The sequence below is a fragment of the Mesocricetus auratus genome, unplaced genomic scaffold (assembly GCF_017639785.1).
Source record: "Mesocricetus auratus isolate SY011 unplaced genomic scaffold, BCM_Maur_2.0 Super-Scaffold_4256, whole genome shotgun sequence".
Lineage (NCBI taxonomy): Eukaryota > Metazoa > Chordata > Mammalia > Rodentia > Cricetidae > Mesocricetus > Mesocricetus auratus.
In genome coordinates this window covers 3,819,369-3,832,215 of record NW_024429182.1, presented here as the reverse complement: position 1 = coordinate 3,832,215, position 12,847 = coordinate 3,819,369, and the positions used below count along the sequence as shown (strand labels likewise).

Below are 12,847 nucleotides of genomic sequence, written 5' to 3'. Positions count from 1 at the left end.
CACCTCCAGGTAGAGCCTTTTTGTTTTTTTATTTTTTATTTATTTTTCTCTTGTCATTACGCCCCTATCAGTTTCCCCTCCCGTCACTCCCACCTACAGAAAATGTTAAATAAAATGACCTGTGGGTCCAAGGCTTGCCTAGTGTGTAAGATGTTGGTTACCTCGGAAAACTGGAGCTTGGTGATTCAAATGTTGAGGATGCTGTGTTTGAAACCATTGTTTTGACATATGTTTGTTTGCAGGAATGGGAAAAAATGCAGATGGGATCCCCTGAGTGGGGTCACCTAGGCAGCTTCCCTAGGACAAGGTATTATCCTAGGAGACCACAAGAAGGAACAGCTATAAGGAAAAGTGGGAAAACATTGGAGACAAATTTAGCTATCCCACCATAAGTACAGGAGTAAAGTCATTTCCCCCTCTCTTTTGACTTATTCTGGGATCAAAGCAGCGCTTGTGATTTTTTTGTTGTTGTTGCTGGATTGAAACACTTCTAGAGAGAAGATGTGATGTCCCATCTGCAAAGAGTTTACTTTTATCAGCTTAAATCAAAGGGTTTTTTTGTTTTTGTTTTTGTTTTCTGAGATAGGGTCTCTCTATATAACCCTGGTTGGCCTGGAACTCACAAAAATTCACCTGTCTGCCTCCTAAATACTTGGGTTAAAGACATGCACCATTATACCCTGCCTAACTATAGTTTTTGATATACAACCAGTGTCTACAAAGAAATGGAAACCCCAAAAGAATATTTTTTTTTAAATCTTGGAATTGTCAAGAGTTGCAGTTATCAAAATAAGCTCATAGGATTTGTTGTGGGGAATTTGTACACCATGTGAAGAAGTATTGCTGTGATAGGTGTAGTAAAAAAGTTGAACGGCCAATGACTAGTCAGGAGGTATAGGCGGGATTTCCGGGGACAGAAGGGAAGAGGAGGAGGAATCTAGGCATGCAGAAGAAGCCAGGAGACAGGGAGAGGAAACGGGAGGGAGGTGCAGGATGGCAGAGAGGTAATGCCACGTGATGGAACATAGATTAACATAGATGAGTTAATTTAAGTTGTAAGAGCTGGTTAGGAACAAGCCTAAGCTATTGGCCGAGCTTTTCATAATTAGTAAGTTTCCATGTCATTATTTGGGAGGTTTCTGGTGGGACAGAAAAAAAGACTTGTTACTGGAGTGGCCTGTAAGTTTCTTTGGGGTCTTCGAATAGCTATGATTCATTTATTCATTCCCAGATATCTATTTTAGCACTCACTAATGTGTGAGGCATCTGTGATACACAATGAGGCCCGTAGGTACCTTGCCGTGGCCAAGCATATATTCAGATGGTTTTCACTCTAAATGGCAAATCCAAGAGAAAACTATATTATATATAGTTCATAAATATATGACGGTAGGCATGGGGGGGGCGGTTCTTTTAGTTATAGAAGGATGCCCAGGAGGACAGGAAGTGAGTCCTTCACCTAAAATTCACACATTTGGTGTTTGTGTTGGACAGTTAACAATGGCAACTCGCTTGTGCCCCTGCCTAGGGAAACCTAGAGCGCTCCAGTAGCAGTGAGATTCCTTAAGACCCGAGAAGCCTTAAAAAGCCTTTAGCCAGCACGCAGTGGCCGTGGACTACAATTCCCAGAAGGCTTGGCGGCAGAGCGCGCCGAGGGAGCTGCGTCATCTGTGCGCGCCTCCCGGTAGTGGGTGCAGGCTGTGAAAGCATGGCAGCTGCTGTGACCCAGGTGGTGTCATCTCTGACTGCAGACTCAGCCGCAGACGCTGCAGGGACAGCCGCGACTCCTGTAGCTGCAGCCGCAGCGGTGGCGGCCCCGACCGGATCGCAAGCCCAGGTCTCCAAGGCCGCCCTGGCTGCGAAGCTGCTGTCGCTCAGCGGCGTCTTCGCCGTGCACAAGCCCAAAGGGCCCACTTCAGCCGAGCTGCTGAACCGGCTGAAAGAGAGGCTGCTGGCAGGTACCGCAGCTGGGGCAGGGGCCCGCCCTGGGATTTAAGCTTTATGTTAGTGTTTATCCATTTACTGACTTCATTTGCGCGCTCAGGGCTCAAGAGAGGGGGAAGGGGGAGAAAAAGAGCGACCGTGGAGTTGAATTAACTCTGCACTTGCAACCCAGGGCATCTCGGGTTGCGTTTAATCCCAAGCGCAGGCTCACGCAAGCTTCTCACGGGCAGTGTGTGCATGCATGTGTGTATGTGTGTGCATGAATGTGTGCATGAGTGTGTGTGTGTGCATGCATGAGTGTGTGTAGAATGGGAGCCAACTTGCACACACGAGTTTCCACCCTGATGTTTGCAGCCCCGTTTTCTGTAGTTTGAACCCTCCCGGGGCTTTTGTTTGGCCCTGTGGATGAGTTCCACCAAAGGAAACTCCAGCTTTGTGCCACCCCCCCCCACCAAGTTGCAAATTTAAAATAGTTTTGAAAAGCACACAGACCGAGTTAGCTGGGACTTAGTGGGCTCGAGACTTCGTCCCTTAGTCAAACACAGGTTCCTAACATTTGCAGAGGCGGTGATTCTGAAGATCTGGGGAATTTTTGGGTAATGGCACTCTTAAGCAATCGCTCCAGAGCTAGGGTAAGTACTCCGTAGTGCTCTGTGGAGTGTGTTTTGGGGAACATTAAAATAGAAGTCAGGAAAATGTCAGAAAAACATAGTTCATCATCTCAGTAGATCAGCTAAACTTAAAACTGTGGCGTTAAGAACAAACAGCAAACAAAACCTCTGTTTTGTTTTGCATGTGTATTTGTATGCAGTGTGCATGGGTGTGTTCCTGTGTGTGTGTGTGTGTGTGTGTGTGTGTGTGTGTGTGTGTGTGTATGTGTATGTGTATGTGTCAGAGGTGATGATGGCCATCTTCACAGAAGGGTTTCCATTTTGTATGTTGAGGCATAGTAGCTCTCTTGAACCCAGAGCTTGCCAATTAGGCAAGTCTAGCTACTCAGCTTGCTCCAGAGAACAAGCAGCCCCTGCTCCCCAGCATGGGAACCCCCGCTTCAGTGCCATGTGGTGCTCTTGTGATTGCTGGCGATCCAGACTCCAGTCCTCCTGATTGCATGGCAAGCACGCTACCCTATGAGCAACCCCAGTTCCAGTCCTGGTTTTCCTTGATTCTCATGGTAAAGCCGCGTCTTTGCTGTCCTGCAGAGACCTGGAGATGAACAGTGGCTGTCTCTTCCCTTGACTGTGCTTGAAGTCTTGTGATTTCTGCAGGCTTTAGTCATTAAAAAAGAAAAAATGAAAAAAGAATGTAAGTAATTTAGGCCTAGTTTGTCTTGGTACCAGTTCAGAAACTTCTTCCATTGTTCAGTGTCCCTGGAAGACTGTCTTTTGTTTGTTTGTTTTGAGATAGGCTTGCCTTGAACTCACTATGTAATCAAGGGTCTTCTGGAACTCACAGTGATCCTCCTGCCTCAGTTCCTGAATGTGAAACTCACAAGTGTGTCCCTCCGTAACTGATTTTAAATTGTCCTTTAGACATGGAATCAAACTATTCTAATAGGAATTTTGCTGTTTATTTAACGGGTAAGATGAAAATTCAGATGCTTATTGTCTAATTGGCGCATGCTTCCAGATGCTTAAATCCTGGTGCTACACCCGCTCATTTGTTAAGTGTGATGGTTAACTTTGGTTGCCAGCTCAAAACGACCTAGAATTTCCTGGGAAGAGAATTCCAGTGAGGGAAGAGGGATTGTCTGTACAGGGTTGGTGCATGGGCATGCCTGTGAGGGATTGTTTAGATGAGTTCACTCACAGGAAGACCCAGACTGCTGTGGGTGGCACCATCCCCTAGACAGGGCGTCTTGATCCTTGTAAGAGTGGAGGCACTGACTTGAGTGCACGTTAGGTGATCATGACGCATGCTTGCCTTCATTTTCACCGTGACTGGATGTGATGTGACCAGTCGTCTCGAGCTCTGCGATGACAGACCGTAAGCCGGAGTTATGAGCCAAATAAACTCTTAGTTACCTTTTGTGAAGGTATTTTATTACGTCCTTGACGGTAGAACTCTGAGTTTTCTCTACACTCCATTTCCTGTCGGGATATTGAACTCAGGGATGGGACTGATGATGTCAAGGCTGTTGCTGGGTGCTGGTACCCTTGTCTATAGTGCTTGTGATTGGGTTGCTCTGTGTCCATATTAGCTTAAATCACTTCCTGAATGTCATCCAAACACCACCCTGACCTGCCCCTCCGACCCCCCCTTCCCCAATCAGAATCACCTTGCAAGATGCTTGACTATAGCACATTCTGTCCTGTCCAGGTTTGATAAGCGCCGGTTCTCTCACAATCAGCAGCCACGGTTAACATCCTTTGCCTGTCCTCACAGTGATTTCTGCCCCTGTAGGGTCCCTTCTCTTCTGTAACTTTGAATCTTCCAAGGCCTGAAGCATACTAGGTTTCTTTGTAGTTGGAAAGTGTAACACGAAACATAAAAGACCCAGAGACTAAAGCTGGCGTTCAAGCTTCAAGCTGAAGACCAGAGAAGCAAAGCAGCCAAGCTAGTAATCTCACCTTTACCAGGCTGAATGGCAGTCCTGTCTCCACAAATCCTCAGGGGCAAAAGCTCTCCGTTCCTGTCTCCTCCTCATCTTCCTTTCTCCACCCACCCATATCCTCCCATCTCTGCTTCCTTTAGTGCTGGGATCAAAGGTGTGAACTCTATTACTCTTCACTCTTGTGTAGGCCAGTGTGGAACCCAGAGAGATCCAACTGCCTGTCTCCTGAGTCCTGGGGTTGAAAATGTGTGCCACCACTGCCTAGCTTCTACAGCTAACTAGTGTGGCTGGCTTTGCTTTCTGGTCCTTCAAGGCAATCTTTATTAAATCATAAATAATGTATCACCACAAGAAAGGACCATCAGTGGTCTTCCATAAACACTCATCTGAATAATTGGTTCAGAAGAGTGGACAAAATTTAACTAGTGTGTATACATTAGCGATAAATTTGGGCTCAGAAAAGATGATTGGATTTATGAGATGTTTATACTGTGAGACATATCAGGATTCCCTAATGTATTTTGGTAAATTCACTGACAGATCCACGATGCATTGGAAATCCAGGCCTGATATCTGTTCTGTGGTTCTTAACCTTCCCAATGCTGCGACCCTTTAATACAGTTCCTCATGTTGTGGGGACCCCAACCATAACATTATTTCCATTGCTACTTCATAACTGTAATTTTGCTACCTTTATGAATCATAATGTGAGTATCTGACATGCAGGATGTCTGATTCGGTCCCCCGTGAAAGGGTCGTGACCCACAGGTTGAGCACCACTGTCTGAGCGGCTCGCGTTGCTTCAGCCGTGCCCCTCCAAGGGTGGCGATGCCCTGTCTGAGGGACACTAGGACGGTGTGCCTGACCTCAGATCCTGAACCAGTGGGATGGCCATGCCGTGAGGCGGGGTGGCCCAGCACACCCCTCTTGGGTGTTCAGTCTGTCTTCTCCACTTCCGCTGGCTGGCTTTCCTCTTGTCTCTGCCCTGTGCTCTCTTTTCATTTCATGTCACGTTTTCTGTCTCCTGCTGTCAGTGGCTACAAAGTAGGCCTGATGGGCAGAGGGATGGAGTACAGGGATGACAGTTGTCATGACGACAAGAGACAGGGAACAGGGATGACAGTTGTCATAACGACGAGAGACAGGGAACAGGGATGACAGTTGTCATAACGACGAGAGACAGAGAACAGGGATGACAGCTTTCATAATGATGGGAATGTGAGATGATCTGGGCTGGACCCCTTAGTTCTTTTCTTGTTAGTAAATGCAGGGGTCCCCAGGTCCTCTGTGTGTTATGGCTGCTAGCACAGTGTTGCTGTAGGATTCCTAACAGTGGGAGAGCGGGTGTGTCTCTGACTCTTTTGCCTGCCCCTTGGGACTCTTTTCCTCCTGTTGGATTGCCCTGATATGAGGGCCTTTGCCTTGTCTGATCGTATCTTGTGTTTTTTTTTCATGTTTGGATGTTTTCTCTTGTAGGCCTGCTCTTTTCTGAAGGGAAATGGAGGGAGAGTGGATCTGGGGGAGAGGGGAGGCCGGGAGGGGCGGAGGGAGGGGAAGCTGGTCAAGATGTATTTTATGAGAGAAGAATCCATTTTCAATAATAAAGAAAAAATATCCTTCGGAGGTCAAGGGGCAGCTTAGCTGTCATGTAATCGCCCCTTACCCTCTTGTTGAGATCTGTTTCTTTAATGAACTGAAAGTTTGGCTCATGAGGGCAGCAAGTGGAACCAGCTCGAGAACCGAGTGTAGGGAGAAGTAGCCCTGCGTGAGATGCTTTCAGAGTTGGGAAGCACCCTGGGAGGGCGGAGGAAACTGAAGATGTCTAGAGACGTTATCTGAGGACCTTTAAAACTAGCTGCGTGTGCCGAACCATGCCATTTTCCAGCTGTAGGGGCATTGCTAGAATTAAATATTGACTCACTCGAAACTGTTTTCCTCAGGGCTGCAAAGATGCCTGTGCAGATATGAACACTGGCCGCTCTTCCAGAGAACACAGATTCCCAGTGCCCACTGGGGTCTCAGTTCCTTCTGTAACTCTAGTTGGGGGGGGCTCTGATGCCCCCTTCTGGCCTCCTTGGGCACTGCATGTATATTGTACACAGATACACATCCAACCAAAACGTCCATACACAAACAAATAAGAATTGTTTTTCTTTTCCTAGTTTCTAGTTGACTAACTTTGAAATACTGTTCTTTTGTGTACATTTATGTGTGTGGGTGTTGATGCATGTGTGTGGAGGCCAGAGGGCCTGCCCAGGCACCGTCCACCTTGTTTGAGCCGTGGATGTCTTCAAGCCTCAGAGACCTGCCTGCTTCCCCTTGCCAAGCTCCGCGATTATAAATTCACGTCACTACACCCAGTTTTTTCTTTCATGTGGGTCCTGAGTTTGAGGTCAGGTCTTAAGCTCGAGTGACGAGGACTGTACCAGCTGAGCTATTCTCTGGCCTGGCTACGCAGTCTTCGTTGTTTTGATTTCTGAGACAGGGCCAGCCTGGGACTCACTACGTAGACCACCCTGGCCCCACTGAGCCGGCCGTACGTTTTAAAGTCTGCTTTTTACCAGTTAAGTGGCTGTCGGCTGACACCTGCACTGTCTTGATCTTGAGTGGGTCGTTGTGTCCATATTCCTCCTGACGTGTCTTGGTAATCACTCTCTTCATCCCCATCACTCTCGTAGAAGCTGGAATGCCTTCCCCGGAATGGAACAAGAGGCAAAGGCAGACCCTGAAAATTGGACATGGAGGGACGCTGGACAGCGCCGCCCAAGGTGTTCTGGGTAAGGACGCGAAGGAAGCCTGATAGCACTCTCCTTTAGTACCAGGAACGCTAGTCGGAAGCAGATGAAATTGTCTGAAACCCTGGCTCCTCAGCACACCCTGGGAGGTCCTAGTTGCACTGTACGCACAGTGCTCCTTCTAGGAAGCCCTTGAGTGGTAAAGCCACAGCGCCCAGTACACAGCACCACCCAGCACCACCCAGCAGCACCCAGTACAAAGCACCACCCAGCACCACCCAGCAGCACCCAGTACAAAGCACCACCCAGCACCCAGCACCACCCAGCAGCACCCAGTACACAGCACCACCCAGCACCCAGCACCACTCAGCAGTACCCAGTACACAGCACCACCCAGCACCCAGCACCACTCAGCAGTACCCAGTACACAGCACCACCCAGCACCCAGCACCACTCAGCAGTACCCAGTACACAGCACCACCCAGCACCCAGCACCACTCAGCAGTACCCAGTACACAGCACCACCCAGCACCCAGCACCACTCAGCAGTACCCAGTACACAGCACCACCCAGCACCCAGCACCACTCAGCAGCACCCAGTACACAGCACCACCCAGCACCCAGTACACAGCGCCATTCTCTTCTACGTGTGCACGGGGCTTTGAGCAGAGGGTTGAATCTGAGGAGGACAGTTAACACCATGTATGTGGAAAGGTGTGGGTGTGGCTGCCGTCTGTGGACCTGGATTTTGGGGACTATTTCCTGCCTTTCCTATGTCATAACATGGTTTGCTGTGTGACTCTGTGGGCTTCTGCTTCCGTCTAGGAATCTAGAATTCTAGGCTACCACACAGGCCTGGGTGACCATTTCCCAATGCCAAATAAAGCATTGGGTACTGTTCCTGACATGTTTCCTGAGAGAAGCATCGTATATTGATGCTGCATTTCAACATTGTTGAAAGAGCACGCCCGTGTGTCCCCTAAGCGGGAGGGAGAGGATGAGGAAGCCGGACTGGGGATTTACTATGTCAGGAAATCCCACTAAGTCATAAATACACTATAAATAATAGATCCTAGCTATATATTAGTCTTTGGGCATGGGATAGTTGTGGGGCTACTCACAAGGTATTGTACAGCTTTGGGGGTATTGGTGTATCTAATATAATCTCAGATCAGTTGTATTTAGAAAGTAAACCTGATAATTCTTGAGGGGAAGCCATTTGTTTTTCACAGAGGTTTATAGGTTTAATTGCTTGTGGAAGAAAACTTGATCGAGAGGAGGAAAATCATCTGTCCTTTTAATTGTCTTGTTTTAGAACTCTGGTAGAGGTTCAGAGTCTTACCTTTACGGGCTGTTAAGATGTACATCCATAGGGTCTGGTGTATTTAAAACTTCCTGAGATTGCACCTTAGGCACAGGAATGCATATATCGGGCCTCCTGTGATCTCCATCTCCAAGTACTAGAACAAACCTCTATCCCTCTATGCAATACTTGACGTGATTTAATCCACCTGCCTTTGCTCCCTGAGTGCTGGGATTAAAGGCGTACACCACCATACTGGCCCTGTAAAAGCTTTTTTGAAAGAGTAAACACAAGCAAGCCATCAGAGGGCTTCCTTCAGGGCCATCTAAAGTCAGAGTCTGCCCTGGGGAGGGGTTCCTGTGAACATGTAGACCTGGTTTTTCCTGTGACTGATGCTGGAGTTATGTTTTTCTGTGGTGTGTGTGTGCTGTTGTTTCCTTTAGATCAGGCCTCTTCTTCCCTACCAGGGAGAGTGAGGCTGGAGGGGATAATGGTTGGTGTCTCCCCCCCCTCCCCCCCCCCACTGAGTCACTCTGCTGTCCTGTCATTCCCTTCTTCCCGTTGTGACTTTCCTGTGTTCTTTCTCCCTTTCTCTCTGACTTTCCCATCCTCCCCATCGGACTCTGTTCTTGCTACACATCACAGGGGACAGCTTTTAATCTGCCATCTTCCTGGGAAGCACTTTATGCGCTTTAGAATCTGTTCTTTGTGGTACAGACTCAAGATCTAAGGTGAAAAGTAAATGGGAAAGAAAAATAGTGTTATTGCAGGAGAGCTTGCAACATGAGCTAATGTAAGAGCTGTTGGCCTGGGGTTATATCACCTTCACCTTTAGGACCCTTGAGCCTGTTAGGTCAGGTCACGGGGTGGGGGTCAGTCAGAGTTGATGTAGCTGGTCAGATGACTCAATGAGACTTCCCTGGACTTTCCAGGTAAGCCCAGTGAATATCTTCAGAAGTAGATGAGGCACAGAGGAGGTCAGGACATGACCGTGGAGGCTGCCGCGATGCGATCGCTGGCTTCCAAGAGAGAAGGGACCACAACCCAAGAGTGAGCAGCCTCCAGGAGCTGGAAAAGGCCAGGCATCCCTTGGGGAAGCTTTTAGCTGCTCCCCTAGGACCGCAGAAGCGGCACAGCCATGTCAGTCCCCGGAGGTCACTCTAAACTGATGTAGCACTGTTGTAGCCTGTGGTACCTGCTTTAGATTTCTGGCCTGAGACCTGTGGGCTGCTCTAAGCCACGTGCACAGTTTGTGACAGCAACCAGAAGAAACCAATCAACATCGCCAGTCCCTTAAGACAGGAACTTAGATTTCCAATGATCACTTCAAATAGGTGTAGCTTTGCAGGTTATAAAAGCACAGTGATATTTCCAGAAGTATTACAAACTGCATTTCTTCTTAGCTCCCTATTCATGCGTATTTTTATTTACTTTTATTTTGTGTCTCTGGGTGATGCCAGAACAGGGTATTGGATCCTCTGGAGTCAAGAGTTATGTCTGGCTATAAGCTGCCATGTGGGCGCTGGGAACTGAACCCAGGTCCTCTGGAAGCGCAGCCAGAGCTCTTAACCACAGCGCCGTCTCTCCATTCCCTGGCCAGGTCTATTCTAAGACGGAGCTTTGCTTTCTGGTCTCGCTCAGTCCTGCGCCTGTGCACTAAGTACACAATAGGATTTCGCTTGATCAAATGTGAGTGCAGGCCTTGGAGTGGGGGGAGGGGAGAGCCACCACCAAGGAAAACTGCAGAATTCGTTGTCCCTTGACTCTTCCCCCAGCCCTTCATGAAAGCTGCCTTCGCAGCCCCTGCAGGGTCCCGGCTGCAGTTATGCTTCCTAGACAACCATTGCTGGCCCAGCCGTCTCCATGTTCGGCTTCCACCAAGCACCTCGGTTCCTCACCTCCTCCTCCTTTACTGTGAAATGAGAGGGTTAATCTGGGTGACTCGCAAGTGGCTCCTTGAAGTTTCACCTGTCTGGAAGCCATGGTCACAGTGCAGCACGTGGCTGAGTTAAAGCCACCCACGCCTGCCTGCTTGTGAGGCTCGTGTCTGAGAGTCTGCGGTTTGTCCCAAGACCACACTGCTTCTCTCCATACGTCCCTGCCAACCCACCCCACTTGCTGTGCTGACGGAAGCGCTGGCCTCGCCTGCCACCTCCCCCAGCCGCCCCGCTCTCTGTCCATGGTGACGCTTACAGGCTGTCCCACGCCATGTGACGTTACCCATGAACTGGGGCAGCAGTTTCAAGCACCGGTTTCTCCGTGTCTGTGTTCTGCTTCCCCCCGAGAACGCAAGCCTTTGTTGGCTCCTCTGCCGTCCCCTCAGGACTGCGCAGGCAGCAGCTGGTAACCGGAGACCCACCTGCGCCTGACCACGTTCTACGAGTCTTTGTTGCTAATGTGCAGTTTTTGCCTCATCAGCAGCATCAGCGGCTGCTGCCGTTTGAAGACTATCCGAGCGCTTCAGAGCTACCGAGGCAGGTGGCCTTTGATCGTAGTTCTTGAGCTATTATGGTTCTGTAAAGGGCCAATCCCAGTGAGGGCCTGGGCGTTCAGAGGGGCCTGGGATAGTCGAGACTTGAGCTGTATTTTGAAGGTTGAACTTTGAATGCTGCGGAGTTGGGCCTCACGGAGGTCTGTTGTGAGCTGCGCAGGGGTACAGCGAGGGTTTCAGGAACAGAAAGTGGCGGGGAGTGAGAAAGGAAGGCTGGAACGCAGATGTGTGCAGTGGTCAGGGCTGGGCGTGGTGGCTGGGAGGAGACCACACAGTTTGGTTTGAACTTCAGCTACACTATGTGTGTCTTGAGCTGTGAGAGGCTGGCTGGCGTTCTCAGTCCCTGCAGGCCTCGGCTTCTTCACGTTTGAGGTGGAAATAAAGATGGCTGTGCCTTATACGAACTGAATGACTCAATGAATGGAAAGCACAGAGTGAAAATTAAGTGTATCTGCTGTAAATATGGACGGTGAGGTTTTTCAGCTGACCAGCCATTTTGCCTTGGTTCCTCTGAGTTCTGAATTGTGCAGCTACGTTATTTTCTTATGGTAAATACTTGGGATCCTTACCAAAAATTACCTGCTTTTATAAAAAAGAAACTATTAAATCCGCTCTGCCATCCCCGGTGGGCTGTGGTGTGTGAGGATAAGTTGTGGGAAACTTGTTTAACCAGGCAGAGATGTGTTACACTTGTTCGTGCTGCGTTTGTTAACTAAAGATGCGCTATATTTGCATTAGTTAAATAAAATTAACCTGGGCTCAGAGAGGCTGGAGTAGCCACTGGCTGACAGGAAGAGCCAGGGAGGAGCCTAGTGTAGGGTTTTTTTTTGGGTTGGGGGCAGTGTGGAAGGGAGTGTTCCCGGGAAGCCAGCAGAGAGAAACTTACCCAGTTGTTATTCTGACTCTCTGAGCTTGCAGGTTTTCACCCTAGCCTTTGAATCTCAAGTTTTATTAGAATGATAGAGATTTAGTTAGAAATACCTTTAGTGGCAGCAACAGAGCCAACCCGTCTGGGGGAGCAGAATCCCTCAGGTTGCGGCCTTAGTGGCTGACTGCTGGTAGAGTAAAGCCCAGCCCCCGTGAAGAGGGTCAGACGCCACTAACTAGTGTTTGCAACAGATGAGAGCCACTGTCACCCAGCTGAGGTTGGCTGTCTGGCTTGAAGCAGTTCTCTGGCTGGCATTCCAGTTGTAGGTTTTTGTGTGTGTGTGTTTTGGTTTTTTTTTCCCCTGTTGGCTGATTAGCCATGTTTCTCTTTTCTTGATTGTGTGCTGCCTGCTCCTAATCATCTTTAATGGTTCGTTAGCTACGCTGATGACTTTCGCTTTGTCTAGTAATGAGTCCTGCCAGGATTGCATCAGCCCACTTGAACATGACTAATTGCACCATGTCTTGTTGCGGTACCCGTATAAGATCCCAGGATCCTTTTGGGGCTTCTCTGAATCTCCATCCTGTAGTTGGCTGTGTTGAGGCATCTGCTGTGTTTAATATTTGGGAATGGGAAGATACTCTTTTCTTCTCTTTCCCTATTCAGAATTTCTTACTTGTCTGATATCATCTAACTGGATTAATAGGGACCTCAAATTCTGTTAAATGTATATTCTTTACAACCTTGCACTACACAGGCCAGGGAATTATGAACAAGATGTACAGATGTTTGAGAAACTTTGTTTTCAGAATTGCTTGTCATAATATTTCTTTCTTTCATAGTGGTTGGGATTGGAAGAGGAACAAAAATGCTGACCAGTATGTTGTCGGGATCCAAGGTAAGTCTGTCAGAATGGTTTTCTTCTTCCGTGTTACTTTTCTATTGCCGTGAC

At 48.6% G+C, this 12,847-nt stretch overlaps 1 protein-coding gene across 5 annotated transcripts in view; it reads left to right on the top strand.

The window, feature by feature from the left end:
* Window positions 1–1,679: 1,679 nt before the first annotated feature.
* The window catches only part of Trub1 (TruB pseudouridine synthase family member 1), a 55,131-nt gene continuing 43,963 nt past the window's right edge, over window positions 1,680–12,847 (top strand). For all 5 annotated transcript variants that reach the window (XM_040742283.1, XM_040742275.1, XM_040742271.1 and 2 more), the window contains exons 1-3: window positions 1,680–1,958; window positions 7,177–7,275; window positions 12,738–12,793. In XM_040742283.1, coding sequence (XP_040598217.1) covers window positions 1,709–1,958; window positions 7,177–7,275; window positions 12,738–12,793 — 405 coding nt within the window. In that variant the 5' untranslated portion in view covers window positions 1,680–1,708. The remainder of the gene's footprint in view (window positions 1,959–7,176; window positions 7,276–12,737; window positions 12,794–12,847) is intronic.